The following is a 17,199-nucleotide window of genomic DNA, read 5'->3' as shown; positions in this document are numbered from 1 at the left end:
GAGGTAGGTGAGGAAGATCAACAGTTAAGAAATGGGTTTTAATCCTGGTTTTGATAGGCACCCATCTGTACCTTGGGCAGGTACTAGGAGCATCATTTGTCTGTAAAATAAAGATATTGACCCAGATCCGTGGTTCCTAACTAGGAATGCACATCAGAGTCAGGGGGTTTTGTAGAAATATATACTTCTAGATTCAGCCCCTAGAGATTGTGATTCACTAGGGGTGTTATGGGACTAGTTATATATTTTTAAAAGCATACCACAGGGAATCTGAGGCATTCCTCTTATTGAGAAGCAGATTAACTTGGCAACATTTGACAAATACTTGAATCTTCTGCCACCCCTGCCATTGCCCTGTTTGCCTATGAAGCCCTCTCTACTGTGGGCATGTTGGTTCTTGGCCTCACTTTGCTCAGCAGCCTATGTCTTCCTCCTCAGTAACAACCTGCAGTGTTTCACTGTGCGGTGCAGTGCAGCAGCAGCTCGTGAGGAGGACCCGTACATGGACACCACCCTGAAGGTAAGAACTGGCTTATGAAGACAGTGAAACCTTAAGATCACAAAGGAGCACATGAATGCTCGTAGATTTTCCCTTAGTCCTAAGCTAGACAAGAACAAAAGATCTTAAGGTTGTCTAATGTATTGAATTAGAACTTTTAGATATAAAATAGAATAATGATTCATGGCCTCGTTGATAGTTTTTAAGATTGCTTTGCGAACATTTCACTCCAAATTGATTTAGTGCATAGTTTTTAAAGTTTGGTAAAGAATATAAAAAGTGTGAACTCAGAGCACTTCATGACTATAATATGCTGTAATTTTATTTATTTATTTTATTTTAACTTTTAATATTTTTGAGGCAGGGTCTTGCTCTGTCACCCAGGCTGGAGTGCAGTGGCGCAATCATGGCTCACTGTAGCCTTGAACTCCTGGGCTCAATGATCCTCCCACCTCAGCCCCTCAAGTAGCTGGGACTACAGGTGTGCACCACATGCCCAGATATTTGTTTATCTGTCTATTTTTAGTGAGAAGTAATGTGCTTAGTCTCTTAAAAAATACTCTTGACCACAAAATAAATGTAGACATTATTATGTTGAGATTCTGTGTTTTCTGACTTTAAATTTCTGTTCTCAGAAATGTACTGATCACATACCTTATATTCATCTATGTTATTTTACTTCTGGAGTATAAACTATTTGAATTGGATATTCGTTAGGAATATACATGCTGCAAGAAGCTCCTAAATCATGATGCTCTGTATTTCAAAAGTTGGTTTATATCTGCCTGGATCCTGGAATACCTTTTTCCAAGAAAATAAGCCTTCAATAATGATGGTTGTCTTAATAAGCCAGTCCCGACCTAGTGCCTAATGTGTGTGAGGTACCCTTTCACAGTCACTGTTGCCCAGTTTGTGTTATATGATAGTGTTTTATGGAACGCATGGCCTCTGAGTTCCTAGTGACCCTTTTTAGTGGCCTGCCTGTGGTTTTCTGTTGTTGACCAGGCTTACGGCCTGCTCTTAGCCTCTTGGGAAACCACAACCACAGATTTCCTGTGCCTTTGTTTGTGTAAGATATACACATGGCCCTTCCAGAGATTATTTTAAAATCAGGGTTATTTCCTTTGTAAAAATAGAAAGATAACAGATTAAAAATATAAAACTTCCTTCTTTGTCCTCTTCTTTCTTTTCCTTGCCTTTTCAAACCTCAGAAAGACATAGGCTTTAGACAAAGATATAAGGGTGATGGTGCAATTTGAAGTACCTAATAGATTGAAGTAGGATCAATATGCATTTGGAAAGAAAAAAATTCTATGTATTTTCAGAGTCTTATAAAAGCAGATGGAAGGAACAAGGAAGAGACGAAGGGGAGGGATAGGGAGAGGTGGGCATCTGGTGGGGGGTATGCCCCCTTTGAGGCCAGTGGAGGTAGGAGGGGGAGGGATAATCACACCTCACGGTTTCTCCTTTCTTGTGACTCCACCAGTTCTGAATCCCTAGATGCCATTTAAACTAGTGCACAGTTAGCCTACTTGCTGACTCAAGCTTTAGAGCTGTGATGTCTGAAAAAAGTTTCACAATCTCAGAGTCTGGTTGAAAGTGCATGTGGTCTGTCTGACTTTCCTTTGAGATTCTGGCTCCTCAGCACTAGCCAAGCCACCTTAACTATTTTTACATGAAGGTAACAATGAATGTGACCTCAGAATCAAAACAGCATGCATGGACAAGAAGGCAGGGTCCTGGCAGCAGCTCCCAGAATAGAGCTCTTCCATTAGTTTTCTTATCCATTCTGCTTGAATTAATGGTCCTTTACAAGAACAGAAGGCTGGCTCCTCTAGTTTATCTACATGCCCCAGCCTGTCAGCCATTCCAGGTACTGTTCATACCTAAGAGGCTAATAGGGGCCATTGGCACATACAAGCATTTCTTTCATACACATATCCACAAAGAAACCATTTTATTTACTCTATGAGCAGTAGAATGCCCTTTCGTAGTGTCTGCTTTTGCCTAAAACCCATTTGGGCATACCCCTAACCATCCTGCTACTAATGGGGGTTTCCCTAGGTGGCCGGGTACCAGCTTCCTCTTCTGGAGGTATCTGTGTAACCACTCTGTAGGGCACACACACAAGTTCCCGCAGCTGTGGGACCCTCTTTCTGCATTTATTCAATCAATAAATAACTGAGTTTATTGGCTGAGTAGCTCTATAGGATACATATTGGTTACATAGGTTTGGATAACCTCCTCTATTAAGAATAGGAATTTGGCTTGGTTGTTTTTGTTTTTTTGAGGGGAGGGAGGGGTGGTGGCTAGGGGATGGTGGGAGCAGAAGAGATTTTATCAATAAACTCATTTTTGAAGATTGAAGTGCATGTACCTTTATTCCTTGCTTAAATTTGTGATTTTCCTTTACTAGGCTTGCCCACCTGTTAGTATGGATGTCTGTGCTTTAAGAATACAGCTTTTCATAGGCTTGAAAGCCATCTGTCACTTTAAAAACCACATCATACTTTTGACTAAAGCAGACCCTGAGACGATTCCAGAGAGAAGAGGGTCACCCAAGAGGCTTCTGTAAGCATCCCCTTGCCCCAGGCATTCCTGCCAGTTTCTGGAATGAATTGTAACTGGTATATTTTGTGTTTACCTTTTTTCAGATTATAACTTAGAATGATCAAATGGCTCTTTGTTTGTTTGTTTTTCCAAATGGCTTTTATGTGGTGGTCTTTTTCAAGAGAAAAATAAGAAAGTTCTAACAGTCTTTGTAATGTACTTTATAACTGACCTGGAAACTTTTAGGAGAAAATGGATTATAAAATAATTTCAGTAAAAATCAATGATGTTTTAGATTAGTGAAAGGATATAGTCTTCTGTATAATTAATGGGATTGACTGAGCCTATAATACTAATTCAAACTACAGGACTTTTTGCTGTCTTCTTTGACCCTTTCAGTAGTTACATTTTTATCCAAAAATTATTTTCTGATACTACAAAAGAAATTAATAATGTATGTCTTACCTTAAAGCACATTTATGATCTATAGATATGTGCTGATCTATCTGAAAATAAAGTTGAATTTTGATAACATTCATCTCTTGTTATCTGTTAGGTTTTCTGCTTTCCCATTGTTTAGAATTGAATGTTTAATTCCACACTAATTATGCTTCTATTTGATGTTTTCTTACTTATTGGTAGAGAATGCAATCCATTTCTCTAAGGAAAATTTAATCAAGAAAGAAATCTCTTCAGGAAGAGAAGCATATAGTGTATTTCAAATCCAACATAGGTTTTTTTTTTTTGAGATGGAATCTTGCTCTGTAGCCCAGGCTGGAGTGCAGTGGCATGATCTCGGCTCACTGCAACCTCCACATCCCAGGTTCCAGTTCAAGCAGTTCTCCTACCTCAGCCTCCCAAGTAGCTGGGATTACAGGCATAAGCCACCATGCCCAGCTAATTTTTGTATGTTTTAGTGGAGTTGGGGTTTCACCACGTTGGCCAGTCTGGTCTTGAACTCCTGACCTTGTGATCCGCCCACCTCGGCCTCCCAAAGTGCTGGGATTACAGTGTGAGCCACTGCGCCTGGCCCAACATAGGTTATTTTTAACATGAATTTTTACTTTTTTAAATTGTTAGTGGCTGTGCTTTGTTGCATGAACAAGAATCAGAGGTTGACTTTGGTAACTGATCGCTTTGAGTGTACGGAGTGGTCTGGGGCTGAGTGATCCTAAAAGCTTTCTGGCGAGAGGAAAAGCAGTTTGTAGTCTTGCACATTTGACATGCTAATGGTATAATTTTTAAATGATCTTTTAAATTTTCTAATTCATTTGAAAATTCATTTGATATACAATTTTAAAAGAATGTACACTAAAGAAAATGGATCATATAGTGAAAGTAAGTGATATGATGGTGTTTTAAGGAGACTTCATGGTTTTATGTGTCTTCAGCATATTCTCAGCAGCCATGATGTTGCTTCTGCTTAGATTTATGGCTTAGGGCATGCTAGACACATGAAGACCAAGTGCAGAGAAGAGCCTGGGCATAGGCATTTTCGCAGCCAAGGATCTTTTCTTTTTGATAGGACTTGCCTATTCTTTGAACTTCTTGCTCATTTTAGAATACTTGTGGAGTGAATTGGAAGGAATTGGTTTGTCATTACATGATAATTACAGAATATTAAATGCAGTAAGCCTATATAGTATTGTGAACTAATATTCCATAAAAATGGAGTATACAGTTAATCACTGAAGAAAATAGTAAATGAAAATGATTTTAGTTATTTTATATCCAATATTTACCATTTACAACTACCATTTATTAATCATGTCATTTTAAAATTCTTGTCCTTTGTTTTGCTTTTAGTTCTAGAAAAGATACCAGTGTTAAGATCAAAATACCTCCTGTAGCTGAGGCTGGGTGGAATTTGTATATTGTGAATACGATCTCACCAGTGCAACTATACAAAGAGATGGTACTCTTCAAACTTATGATTCTTATTTATAGATATTTAGAGAGAAATTATGATCAGAAAATGATTACAATTATCATACATTCAGGATGCCACAGCCATTCAGCTTCCTGGCTTTGTGTGACAGTGGACTGTGTATCTTTTTCTGCCTCTTCATTTTTACAGCTTCCAACATCCAAGGAACCAGTAAGACTCCCTTATTGATACTCACTCTCCTAAGAGTATCGATTGGCCAATCTAAACATAGTCTTTGACCTTACTTTTGAATCCTAGCAAAGACAGCTAAGAAATGGAACAAAAAAAAAAATTCTAGGATCATTTATCCCTGTCCCACTCTTCTTACTTAGAAATACTAGCAGATTGTCCCAGGGCACTACAGCTGCTTCAGCATTGTCCTGTGGGGAGGGACCCAGAGTGAGCATCCTCATTCCTGATCTAAGCAGTGATAGCTTCCTACTCATCCCGGGCAATTATTTTAACCCTTTATTTTGAAACAATTTCAAACTTACAGAAAAGTTACAAGAATAAGGATTTTCTTCCCAGCAATTTAGGAGGCTGAGGCAGGTGGATTGCTTAAGGCCAGGAGTTTGATACTAGCCTTGGTAACATAGTGAGATCCCATCTGTACAAAAAATTAAAAAATTAGTCAGTTGTGGTGGCACATACCTGTGGTCCTCACTACTTGGGAAGCTAAGGTGGGAAGATCACTTGGGCCCAGGAGTTTAAGGCTATAGTGAGCTATGATTGTACCACGGGACTCCAGCTTGGGTGACACAGCAAGATCCTTATTCTTTTGACTCTTTTTTAAAAAAGAAGAATATTCTGTATATTTCCTTTCCCCACACAGATTTCCCCACAATCAACATTTTACCCTATTTGTTTCTGTTTCTCTTTTACGCACTCTGTGCTTTCTGTACACATATATACACTGTTTTCTGATTCTTTGGGAGGTAAACTGCATACGTTACAGTCTTTTGCCCCTAAGTACTTCAGTATATGTTTTCTAAGAATCAGGATACTCTCTTGAACTACTACAGTACAGTAGTAGGCCTCAATTAGTTTAACATTGACACAGTGCTTTATCTGATTTATGATTCATAGTCTAATTCTGTCAACTGACCCACTGGTTTAATAGCATTTCCCCTCCTCTAGTTCAAAACCTAGTTTAGGATCAGGTAGTGTGTTTAACTAGAATGTCTTTTTAGCCTCCTTGAGTCTAGAATATTTCTTTTTTTTTTTTTTTGAGACGGAGTTTCGCTCTTGTTACCCAGGCTGGAGTGCAATGGCGCAATCTCAGCTCACCGCAACCTCCGCCTCCTGGGTTCAGGCAATTCTCCTGCCTCAGCCTCCTGAGTAGCTGGGATTACAGGCACGCACCACCAAGCCCAACTAACTTTTTGTATTTTTAGTAGAGACGGGGTTTCACCATGTTGGCCAGGATGGTCTCGATCTGTTGACCTCGTGATCCACCCGCCTCGGCCTCCCAAAGTGCTGGGATTACAGGCTTGAGCCACCGCGCCCGGCCCGAGTCTAGAATATTTCTGTAGCCTTTCATTATATTTTATGACATGGGCATTCTTAAAAAATATAATTTTCTCCTCTCCTTTTGTTTTGAGAGTATTCCTTATTTAGGGTTTGATTTTTTTTTTTTAACGGTTAGATTTGGGATTATGCATTTTCAGACAGAATATCGCATTGGTGGTATTTGTGTTAAGGGCATCACATCTGGAGGCACATGCTGTTCATCTGCCCCTCTTTGGTCATAGTAATTTTGATCATCAGGTCAAGGTGTTGCCTGATTTGTCCCTGCCAGTAATTTAATGCCAATTATTATATCAGCTGTGCCCTGTCTTTTCAGTGTTGCTTAACTGAAAATCTTCATTTAGATGATTTGACTACTGGAGTCTGAATATATTGATTGAGTCAGATTAGCTCGAGATAATTTTTACAAACCCTCTGTGAGTTGTGGAAATAGATGTAGTAGAACCGAAACTTACCAACTGAAACTAAAATAAGGGAAGAATATTCAGGCTAAATTTGAGAAAGAATTAAATCACAGCTTTTTAAACTATTTTAAATATTAATATGTTCACTAGTCTTATTGAGATCAAATTGTTGCTAAGTTAACAGTATTATTAGTATTACAATATTATTTGGACCTCTCTAATGACTAGAGCTGTTTAACAGGGTAGTATTTATAATCCTATATGTATTCAACTGGCTTATATATGGTGGAAAAAAAAGCCCTTCAGCTAAGCCCTTGTCAGAATGGTAAATAACCACTTTGTTTACTTTTAGGGTTGAATATGTCCAAATGTTAACTTTACTAACAAAATATATAAATGTTATTAAGAACTGAGGAACTTTGGGGAGTCTCTCTTCAGCAACATTAGTGTTTGTCTTTTTTGTTTTAGATAGACTATAGCAATACCTATAAAACTGCCAAAACCCAGAGCTGTATTCACCTTCTCAGTGAGGCTCATCTGTTAGTGCGAGCTGCCCTGATGGATGCCAGTCAACTGGAACCTGGAGAGAAAGCAGAGCTTTTGGAAGCATTTAAGGAAAGCTGTGGACACCTTGGGGACTGTTACAGCAGGTGGGTGACACCTCTTGCAACCTTGTTACAGAAGCCATCTTGAACTTTGGGTGTACTTGTTTGCTTTTCCATCTCTGATAAATGGAGGAATGCATGAGGTGAGGTAGTTCATGTATTCACTTCTTCCACAAGCATTTATTGAGCACATATGCTGTTAGGTACTGTGCTAGCCTTCCATACAAAAATGAATGTGACCCATTTCCTGCTTCTAGGGAGTCACAGTTTAGAAGATGAGCAGTAAGTCTCAAGTTTGTGATTTTCCCACCACTTAACTTAGGACTTTGACATTTTTCTCAGGCTTTGAAAATCCCTGATATAGCTGTATGACTAGTCTATTGTCTGTTAGCTTAAGGGAGAGGTGCCAGTTAAGACAGTCTGTGATACTAATCTTAGTAGTCAGTGCTTTTATGATGTCAGAAAGGGACACTAGTATGAATAGTGTCTTTATTTGAGAGTAACATTTACAAATTTTTTTGCATATGATTGTTTTCAGACTTACTTGATTCACATGAATGATTAAAAATAATAAAACGGACTTTTCCTCCTATTAACACCATTATTTTAGAGTCTGATCATGAATATTAGAAATTGTTGTTTTCGTTTCTATCGTAAGCAGGCAAAAAGAAACTGCATGAATTAGAACTTTCTAAAATAAAACTTAGGAGTTTGTTTCAGTTACTAATGGCAGTAGAAAAGCATTTTGGAATTTATGTCTTCTGGAAAGCATGATATATTTTACTATAGAATGTGTTAGATATCCAGTTTTAAAAATTACAAATTTGACTATGCGTGATGGCTCTCACCTGGAATCCCAGCACTTTAGGAGGCTGAGGTACAATGGTCACCTGAGGTCAGGAGTTTGAGATCACTCTGGGCAACATAATAAGACCCTGTCTTTAAAAAAAAAAAAATGACAAATTTGAGATTTAAAAAATGTCCTTCCCTTTAGGCTTGACTCCCAGCATTCTCATCTCACCTTGCCATACTATAAGATGTCTGGTTTGTCTATGGCTGAAGTTCTGGGCCGCATGGACTGGACCGTAGAAGATGGATTACAGAAATATGAGAAGGGATTAATCTTTTATATTAATCATTCACTTTATGAAAACCTGGATGAAGAATTAAGTGAAGTGATTATGGTTTTCTATTTTATATCTAATATTTTTAACTTTTCATTTTAGCGATTTATTTTTGTAGTACTGTTTATAAATCAGATTCCAAATATTTTTCTTCTTTGATATTATTCTTTTTCTAAAAAAGAAATGCACCCTTTTCTACATTAACGAAGATGGTAGTATAGCTTGGAAAAGAACTTACGGGTAATCTTCTCATGCTTTCTCATTATACAGACAGGGACATATGGTCTGTTGTAGTCTGAACACCTGCCCAGTGACAGCAGCATGTCCTCAGAAGAGCTACACAGAATGTGGGCCTTGCCTTCCATCTTCTCATCTGTAGTCCTTCCTGAAACCCTAGTTGTCCCTTACTCCAAGTGTCCAAAACTTCACTTATAAAACTCTGTCCTTAGGCCAGTGACCTTAAGACATTATTAAGGATTGTTTTTAGGACTGGGCACAGTAGCTAATATCTGTAATTCCAACACTTTGGGAGGTCGAGGTGGGAGGATCACTTGAGGCCAGAAATTTGAAACCAGGCTAGGCAATATAGCAAGACCTTATCTCTACAGAAAATTAAAAAATTAGATGGGTTTAATGGCATGCACCTGTAGTTCCACTACTCAGGAGGCTAAGGCAGGAGGATTGTTTGAGCCCAGGAATTTGAGGCTGCAGGGAGCCACAATTACACCACTGCATTCCACCCTGGGAAATACAGACCAACCCTGTCTTAGAGAGAAAAGAAAAGATTATTTTTAACCCCTAATGTATTTTAAACATAGTTGGATGCAAATATGCCAAATTGGAAATTGTGGTGTCAAATGTTGTAAGGTTTTAAGAGAAATTAAGTTTTTTCATATAAATTACTTAATTAGGTATATTTTGAACTAAGTAGTTTCTGTGATGGATTTTTGTTGTAAATTATTTTCTTCTGAAGTGTTAAAATTAGAAATGCTGGTCATAACCTGGTACATATTTTCATTGCTTTTTCTTCATTATAATCAGCAAAGAGATTACTTCAGGCCTCTCATGTATCAGTATCAGTTTTGTCTTTTTAAAATTAAAACATAATCCTATAATTTTATCTTACTTGGAATGTTTGTATAATGGCTTTTTGCACATATATGTTTTGTTGATTTTGTTCCTTTCTTCTGGCTGACCTTTTATTCCTTTTATTTCTTCATGCTCACCAAAGGAATTAGCAGCAAAAGTGGTTCAGATGTTTTATGTGGCTGAGCCAAAGCAAGTGCCCCATATTCTCTGTAGTCCTTCTATGAAGAATATTAATCCTTTAACTGCCATGAGCTATCTAAGGAAGCTGGATACTTCTGGGTTTTCATCAGTCTTATTGACATTGACCAAGGCAGCAGTGGCTCTGAAAATGAGAGATCTTGACATGCACAGAAATGAAATGAAAAGCCATTCAGAGGTATGGTGCCCTACCCAATGTTAACAGAAGGCTGAAATAGGACCTGGTAATCCTGATGTGTTTAGCTGTCTTCTGGCTTCTTTCTAGCTCCTATGTTCTTAGTTGTAATGGAAAATAGACGGTATTAGAAATAAAGTGATCCAAGTGGGACTTTGGATTTGGCAAAATAAAAAGAAATAAGATTGATAAGTGGCAGCAGTGGATATCCAAGTACTTCAGCTTAGTGTCAGGTGTGTTCAGAGCACTGAGCTTTGTACAAGAACAGGCTCTGCTCCAAAGGGATGATGTGATCTGGCATGAGGGATATGATGTGTGTACTGAAAAAGAACCAAGTAATATACATTTAAGTTCAGAAAAGGGGATATTAGCCATGAGTTTTAGGAGTCTAGTAGTTGCAGGAATAACCCCCACTTGGGAAAATCACAGATGATTTTATGAAGCATTAGACATTTGAATGCTGTAAGACATTCAAAGACCCTTGGAAAAGAGGTCATTTAGCGACACTACCAAAGGTGTTCATCATTTAAGGGAAGAAAATAAGAGGTAGTGTAATTGAACACTTATTATTTACCAGGGCTATGCTAAGCTCCTTGCATATATTATTTAATTCTTAACAATTGTGCTACAAGGTAGAAACTTTTATACAGATGAGACACAGAGAGGTTAAGGAACTCATCAGGATCACACAGCTGGTGAGTGCTACAGCCAGAATTGAACCAGGCAGGCTGACTTCAAAACCTGTGCTCCTGCACTGTTTTGTTGCCAGGTTGTGCCAAAGCCCACAGTATGACATGGGTTGTTAAAAAAGGAAGAACATAAGTGCTTTATTGTCGAACAAATGACATGGACAGGCTTCGTTATGATGAGAGCAAATCAACATTGGGATGTCTTCTGTTTTGAAGAGTAGAATTCTAGAAAAATGAATGTTCTCTTCATATTTTTGAAAATAAGTTATATTAATCATCGCTCAGAATCTATGGGAGATCGGTTTCAGAACTCTCTACAGATACCAAAATCGATAGAAGCTCAAGTTCCTTACATGAAGTGGCATAGTATTTGCATATTACGTATTTACCTTCTCCAATATACTTCAGATCATCTCTACATTACTTATAATACCTAATATAATGTTAACTGCTGTGAACATAGTTGTTAATACTGCATTGTTTAGGGAATAATAAAAAAAATCTGTACATGTTAAGAACAGAAGCAGTTTTTTTTTTTTTTTTTTTGAGACAGAGCCTCATTCTGTGGCCCAGCCTGGAGCACAGTGACATGATCTCGGCTCACCGCAACCTCTGCCTCCTGAATTCAAGTGGCTCTCCTGCCTCAGCCTCCCAAGTAGCTGTGATTACAGGCATGCACCACCATGTCTGGCTAATTTTTGTATTTTTCATAGAGACAGGGTTTCACCATATTGGCCAGGCTGGTCTTGAACTCCTGACCTCAAGTGACTCTCTGTCTGCCTCAGCCTCCCAAAATGTTGTGATTATAGGCATGAGCTACTGCGCCCAGCCATCCTGAATATTTTTGATCTGTGGTTGGTCGACTCCATGGATGTAGAACCCACGGTTGACTCTATTTCGAAATCAACTAGACCTAAATATAAAGCTCTCTACAAAAAATAAGACACCTTGAGTCTTAGTTAAATATTAGTAACTTTTTCCCTTTTTTTTGAGATGAAGTTTTGCTCTTGTTGCCCAGGGTGGAGTACAATGGTATGATCTTGGCTCCTCACAACCTCTGCCTCCTGGGTTCAAGCAATTCTCCTGCCTCAGCCTCCTGAGTAGCTGGGATTACAGGCATGTGCCACCACACCTGGCTAATTTTGTATTTTTAGTAGAGATGGAGTTTCTTCATGTTGGTCAGGCTGGTCTCGAGCTTCTGACCTCAGGTGATCCACCTGATTTGGCATCCCAAAGTGTTGGGATTACAGGCATGAGCCACTATACCTGACCAGTACCTTCTATAAGACAGTCAGTGGTGTCTTTGTATAAGAACTAGCCTTTAGTCAAAGGCTAAAGAAAAAATTGTGATTAAATTATTAATAGCTTAACCATGCATTATGAATCCACTAGCATGTTTAGTATTTCTAAGATGGACAGTCTAAATATAATGTACCTTTTTTTTTCTAAATTTCTTTTTTATCTGAAGATGAAGTTGGTATGTGGCTTCATTCTGGAACCTCGGCTGTTGATTCAACAGAAAAAGGGACAGATTGTTCCAACCGAGCTTGCACTTTACCTAAAGGAGACTCAGCCTGGATTGCTTGTGGCTTCAGTTCTGGGCTTGCAGAAAAACAACAAAATTGGAGTTGAAGAAGCAGATTCCTTTTTTAAGGTTTGCCACTTTGAAAATGTGATTTTTCTGGATTGCCTCATAAAATTGGTGGTGGAGAGGGACAGAATAAGAGAAGTGAGTTTTTCAGTTGTTTGTTTATTGAAAAAACAGAAATACATAATCAGTTCATAAAATAAAAGTACAGATTAAAAGACTATATCTGGAGAAACTTTATTTGTACAACCTAGAATCTGATTCCTTTCAAAATGTCTAAATTTGCTTTTGCCATGGCACTAATGCTAATGGTAAATTATTAATTACATGGCCCACGTGATGATATGATATTCAGCCCAGCTGTTGCTTTATCAATGCTATATTTTTCTGTAATATATAGGCTTCTTTTACTGTTTTCAAGGTGCTTTGTGCTAAGGATGAAGATACAATTCCTCAGCTCTTGGTAGACTTTTGGGAAGCTCAGATAGTGGCATGTCTCCCAGATGTGTTACTTCAGGAACTCTTTTTCAAGCTCACATCACAGTACATCTGGAGATTGTCTAAGAGGCAGCCTCCTGACACCAAACCATTAAGAACATCCGAGGATCTGGTAAGATAACGGAATAATACCTTAAATTTAACTCATGCATTGCCCATTACAAAAACGTACCTTCTTATTTTTAATAATTTATTATAAAATCTAATCTAGTTTTCTATTACCAGGTATCTTCATTTACACAGGAGTTAAAAATACACGTAAAATTTGTCTATGACTGAAGTGGCCTACATTTTAAATAATTTTGTACTCTAAAGAATGTCAGCCTGTAATCCCAGCACTTTGGGAGGTGAGGCAGGCGGATTACCTGAGGTCCGGAGTTTGAGACCAGTCTGGCCAACATGGTGAAACCTAAAAATACAAAAAATTAGCTGGGTATGGTGGCATGCGTCTGTAGTCCCAGCTGCTCAGGAGTTGAGACATGAGAATTGCTTGAACCCAGGAGGTGGAGATTTCAGTGAGCCAAAATTGTGCACTGCACTCCAGCCTGGGCGACAGAGTGAGACCCTGTCTCAAAAAAAAAAAAGAATGTCCCCTACTTATTAATGTCCCTCACTTACTTTTAGTGGTAGCTCAGTTGCTAAAGCATGGAGGAAGGAATTTCTTCCAGAACATCACCACATCTGTGTCCTTCCTCAGCAGAGGATAATTAAGTAGAACATAAGAGAGAAGACATCTGCAGACCTCCTTGGTAGGAGAGGAACTGCAGAAGGCTGTGGGAGGGAGACTTCCTTAGTGGGCCTCCATTTCCTGTCAGTTGCACATACAGCAGCTGTTCCGTGGCACGAGGCAGCTAGTAACAACTCTTTGTACCCTTCTTTCTACCCTTCTTGCTCCCACCCCATTTCTCTCCCAGCTTGTTAGCCATGACTAATAAGGATTAAGTGGAAAAGTTACCAGCTTTTTGAATGAGAGGGGCTTCTTGGGAATTGTCTTGAGAATTTTTGGAAGATATTTTGCCTTCTAAAGAAAGCAGTATTAATACAAATTATTTCCAATATTCTTTCTAGGTATAACCGGCTTACATGCAGTATTGCTCTTTTTGCTGGAAAGTATCTCTTTGGAGTATTTAAATTTTAGTATTTAGTGTAGAAGCAAGCAAGACTGAAATATTTTCTTGGGGAATATATTCTAAAAAAAACTTTCCTTTCCATTCCCAGGGAAGTGTGTACCTAATTCTATGACATGGCAGAGAATGAATGATTGCTTGTTCTTTGTGGAATGGATAAGCAAGCTTTTGTTGTTATATTTTGTTTATGAGAAATTCTTTGATGTTTTAGATAAATGCGTGTAGTCATTATGGCTTAATTTATCCATGGGTTCACGTCTTAATATCATCTGATTCACTAGCTGATAAAAATTACACAGAAGATCTTTCAAAACTTCAGGTAAGTAAAAATACCTATTTTTCTTGTGAAAATGCATATTACAATATAATGTAAGATTTAAATTTGGTGAGACCCCAGGTGTCCTATTAATCTGGATTGTAGAATTTTCGGGGACAAAATTTATAGTTAGGATTACTCAGGAGACTTGGAGGGAATTTCTGCCTCTTCCTGAAACTGATGATGGATGGGACACCTATGCTGAGCGGCGGTTTCGTTGCAGGTGGATGGATGAACTTCACCAAGTCTCCTGGCTGCTTTCCTCATTTTCAGGATGTACTTGAAAACGCTTTGTGAAGTGAAAGTGTGGCAGATGTTTAGTAGTGTTTTGAGTGCTGTAGTTTGTTTTTGTTAGTGTTGACTTACACATTTTAGGCCTGTAACCCAAGCCAGGCACTACTATGTCTCTTATAAGAAACAGGTCAAAGTCGTTCATTTATCTAGTTCCTGAAAAGGATTTTTCAAAAATGAATGGGATGATTAGAAAATGTGGATCACCCTTTAATAATTCTGACTGCAACAGTGCTTTGGCTGACAGTGAGAAATGAAGTCCACATTTGACTTGGTGGATCAGGCTGGGCTACATGAGCATATGATTTTATTTAACGTACTTCTGTGACCCAAAGACCGAATGTAATTCCCACATCTGTTTTCTTTGGTCTTCCCAGTGTAGTTGCTAACATATAAAAATTAAGATTTCCTATTAAGAATTCTGAGTTTCAAGTCACTCTTGAAAAATTCAGCAGAACCGTTAACCCGAGGCCCTCATTGCTCTGACCTGAGGGTTGGGGCTGACCTGCAGCTCCGCCTTGTCCTCCCGCACAGTTATCATCTTTGTGGCATCCTGATCCAAATGCTGGGTGTCTGTTTTCCTTATCACAGCTGCCCTCATGCAGCTCATCATTTAATTGGCTTCTTTAGGCTTTTGAATTTGCAATGCCTCATTTACACTATGGGAACTGGTGAAAGTGTGGTTGTTAATTAATGTCAAATTGGGAAGGGGGTTTAGAGGATGGAAGCTAAAGAGGCCATATTGCTTAGACTCAGCCTTCAGATGGGGCTGTGGTGTTCCCAGAGATGGCATATTTTATGCGCTTCTTAAAAAAATAACCAAAGAAGATTCTTCTTGTCTCTTGTTTCTAGTACCTTTGTGATGCAAAGGCTTCTGAGGGCCTAGCCTCAGATTTTGTTCATTTCACAAATATTGCTTGAGCATGTTCTGTAGATGTTATGGGCAGCATTGGACAAAACAGGTGGAGCCTTCCTAGAACATATACACTAATTACATATGTAAAATTTTAATTGGAATAAGTGCTATTAAATTTTCCCTCATAAAGCTTTAAAGCATATTTCTATTTTCTTGAAAAAGTATAATTCAGTGATCTTTTAAAAGTTGTTTTGAAATATTTTAAAAGGGTACATTCTTTCTGAAATTTTCCTATTAAAGGAGAAACATAGTCTGCCTAAACTTTTATAATTTTTTTTTTAAGAGACAGAGTCTCACTCTATTGCCCAGACTGGAGTGCTGTGGCAATCATAGCTCACGGTAACCTTGAACTCCTGGGTTCAAGAAATTGTCCCACCTCAAAGTTCTGGGATTACAGGTGTGATCCACTGCACCTGGCCATATTTTTAAACTTCTTGATTACATGGATAAAACTAAGTAAGTTCATGGGTAATAGAAGTTATGACTTAGTTTAATTTTAGTCATGATTTGGTACACATCCCTTGCTCCTTCCTATTACCCCTGCCCCCTCCCCCATTATCTGGATTAGTGAAGAGTTAAATATAGAGACCATCTATATTCCATGTTGGGAGACCCTTTGAGTGAGAGATTATCACCTAATTTCATTTCTGCCATCTGATCGTCAGGAAATCATTCACATGAATAATTTATTAAACTTGCAGGAAGAAAAGGGACCAACCTTATTCTCCTGGTCATTCCTTGGTAGATATTTGGAATAAAATAATCACACTGACTGTGATTGGATAGATTACATTCCATATTCTCCTGTGAGTCTCAGCAGATGCTGTAGCAGAAAGGATACAGGGACAAGAAAATTAGGACATGACCATTTTATCTTTATCCTGGAGAAAGGGAAAGTGGAGATTATTTTGGTGGTAGAATCAAAAGTAGTATATATAGTTTAATTGCTTAAAGTAAATATTGGTAAAGTTGTAAATGCTGAGATAATACTGCTCCCTATCATTCATCTTGTGACAAAGTGGTATCGATACAAATGATTAGTTCTAAACAAGCAGTTCAGTTTTCTTGTGTTAAATTTTATTTTTGGATATATATGTAGCACATGCTTATTATAGAAAACTTGGAAAATACAGGGACGGGTGTAAAGAAAACAAAGAATATGCTTTGTTGTCCCATCCAGTATGCTGTTTCAAATTGCCATGCTTCTCCAACAGGGTTTTTGTATGTGCATTTACACATGTAGATTTTATAAAACTGGTCATGTTCAGAATATAATTTTGTACTGAATTTTTTGTACTTATTTTATCATAAGCATTTTTTCATTAACTGGCCTTTGAAAATAGTTCTGATGGCTGTGTAATGTTCCATTATGTGAGTGTGCCATAATGTATTTACTCATCCTTTATTAACATGTAGATTACTTCTAAATTTTCGGTATTGTGAATACTCTTGTGGTAAACATCATTGAACGTGAATCTTTCACCACAATGTTGTTTATTTCCTTAGGATAGAGTCCTAAAGAATTCCCATTAGTTTTAATTTGCAGTCCACACAAAGCAAATAATATCATGTTATTTAAAAATGTTTGCTTTCTATTAAATAGATCTTCAAAATAGAGGTAGTTTCAAGATGATATTATACTTTATTCTACTTAGATTTATTAAATAAGAAGCACA

General features: G+C 38.0%; 2 protein-coding genes across 17 annotated transcripts in view; one reads left to right on the top strand and one right to left on the bottom strand.

Moving 5' to 3' along the window:
* Positions 1–17,199, top strand: part of HPS3 (HPS3 biogenesis of lysosomal organelles complex 2 subunit 1) — a 41,347-nt gene that overhangs the window by 18,353 nt on the left and 5,795 nt on the right. For 10 of the 14 annotated variants that reach the window (XR_013528553.1, XR_013528549.1, XR_614801.4 and 7 more), the window contains 9 exons: positions 439–520; positions 2,916–3,070; positions 4,856–4,964; positions 7,376–7,557; positions 8,507–8,687; positions 9,868–10,101; positions 12,256–12,441; positions 12,797–12,985; positions 14,212–14,319. Coding sequence is in view for 7 of the 14 variants with exons in the window: in XM_035278463.3 (XP_035134354.1) it covers positions 439–520; positions 2,916–3,070; positions 4,856–4,964; positions 7,376–7,557; positions 8,507–8,687; positions 9,868–10,101; positions 12,256–12,441; positions 12,797–12,985; positions 14,212–14,319 (1,426 nt within the window). In the remaining 7 variants the exon portion in view is untranslated. The remainder of the gene's footprint in view (positions 1–438; positions 521–2,915; positions 3,071–4,855; positions 4,965–7,375; positions 7,558–8,506; positions 8,688–9,867; positions 10,102–12,255; positions 12,442–12,796; positions 12,986–14,211; positions 14,320–17,199) is intronic. The other 4 variants (XR_013528554.1, XM_078354023.1, XM_008983681.5 and 1 more) reach the window with 1 other exon arrangement.
* The window catches only part of LOC100404354 (ceruloplasmin), a 65,172-nt gene continuing 60,573 nt past the window's right edge, over positions 12,601–17,199 (bottom strand). For 2 of the 3 annotated variants that reach the window (XM_078354025.1, XM_078354024.1), the window contains 2 exons: positions 16,242–16,346; positions 12,601–12,982 (listed from right to left, as the gene is read on the bottom strand). In XM_078354025.1, coding sequence (XP_078210151.1) covers positions 16,255–16,346 — 92 coding nt within the window. In that variant the 3' untranslated portion in view covers positions 12,601–12,982; positions 16,242–16,254. Of the gene's footprint in view, positions 12,983–16,241; positions 16,347–17,199 lie in introns of those variants that run through there. The other variant, XR_013528557.1, reaches the window with a different exon arrangement.

This window comes from Callithrix jacchus, chromosome 17, assembly GCF_049354715.1.
Source record: "Callithrix jacchus isolate 240 chromosome 17, calJac240_pri, whole genome shotgun sequence".
NCBI classification, from domain to species: Eukaryota; Metazoa; Chordata; class Mammalia; order Primates; family Cebidae; genus Callithrix; species Callithrix jacchus.
This window is presented reverse-complemented; position numbering and strand designations above follow the sequence as displayed.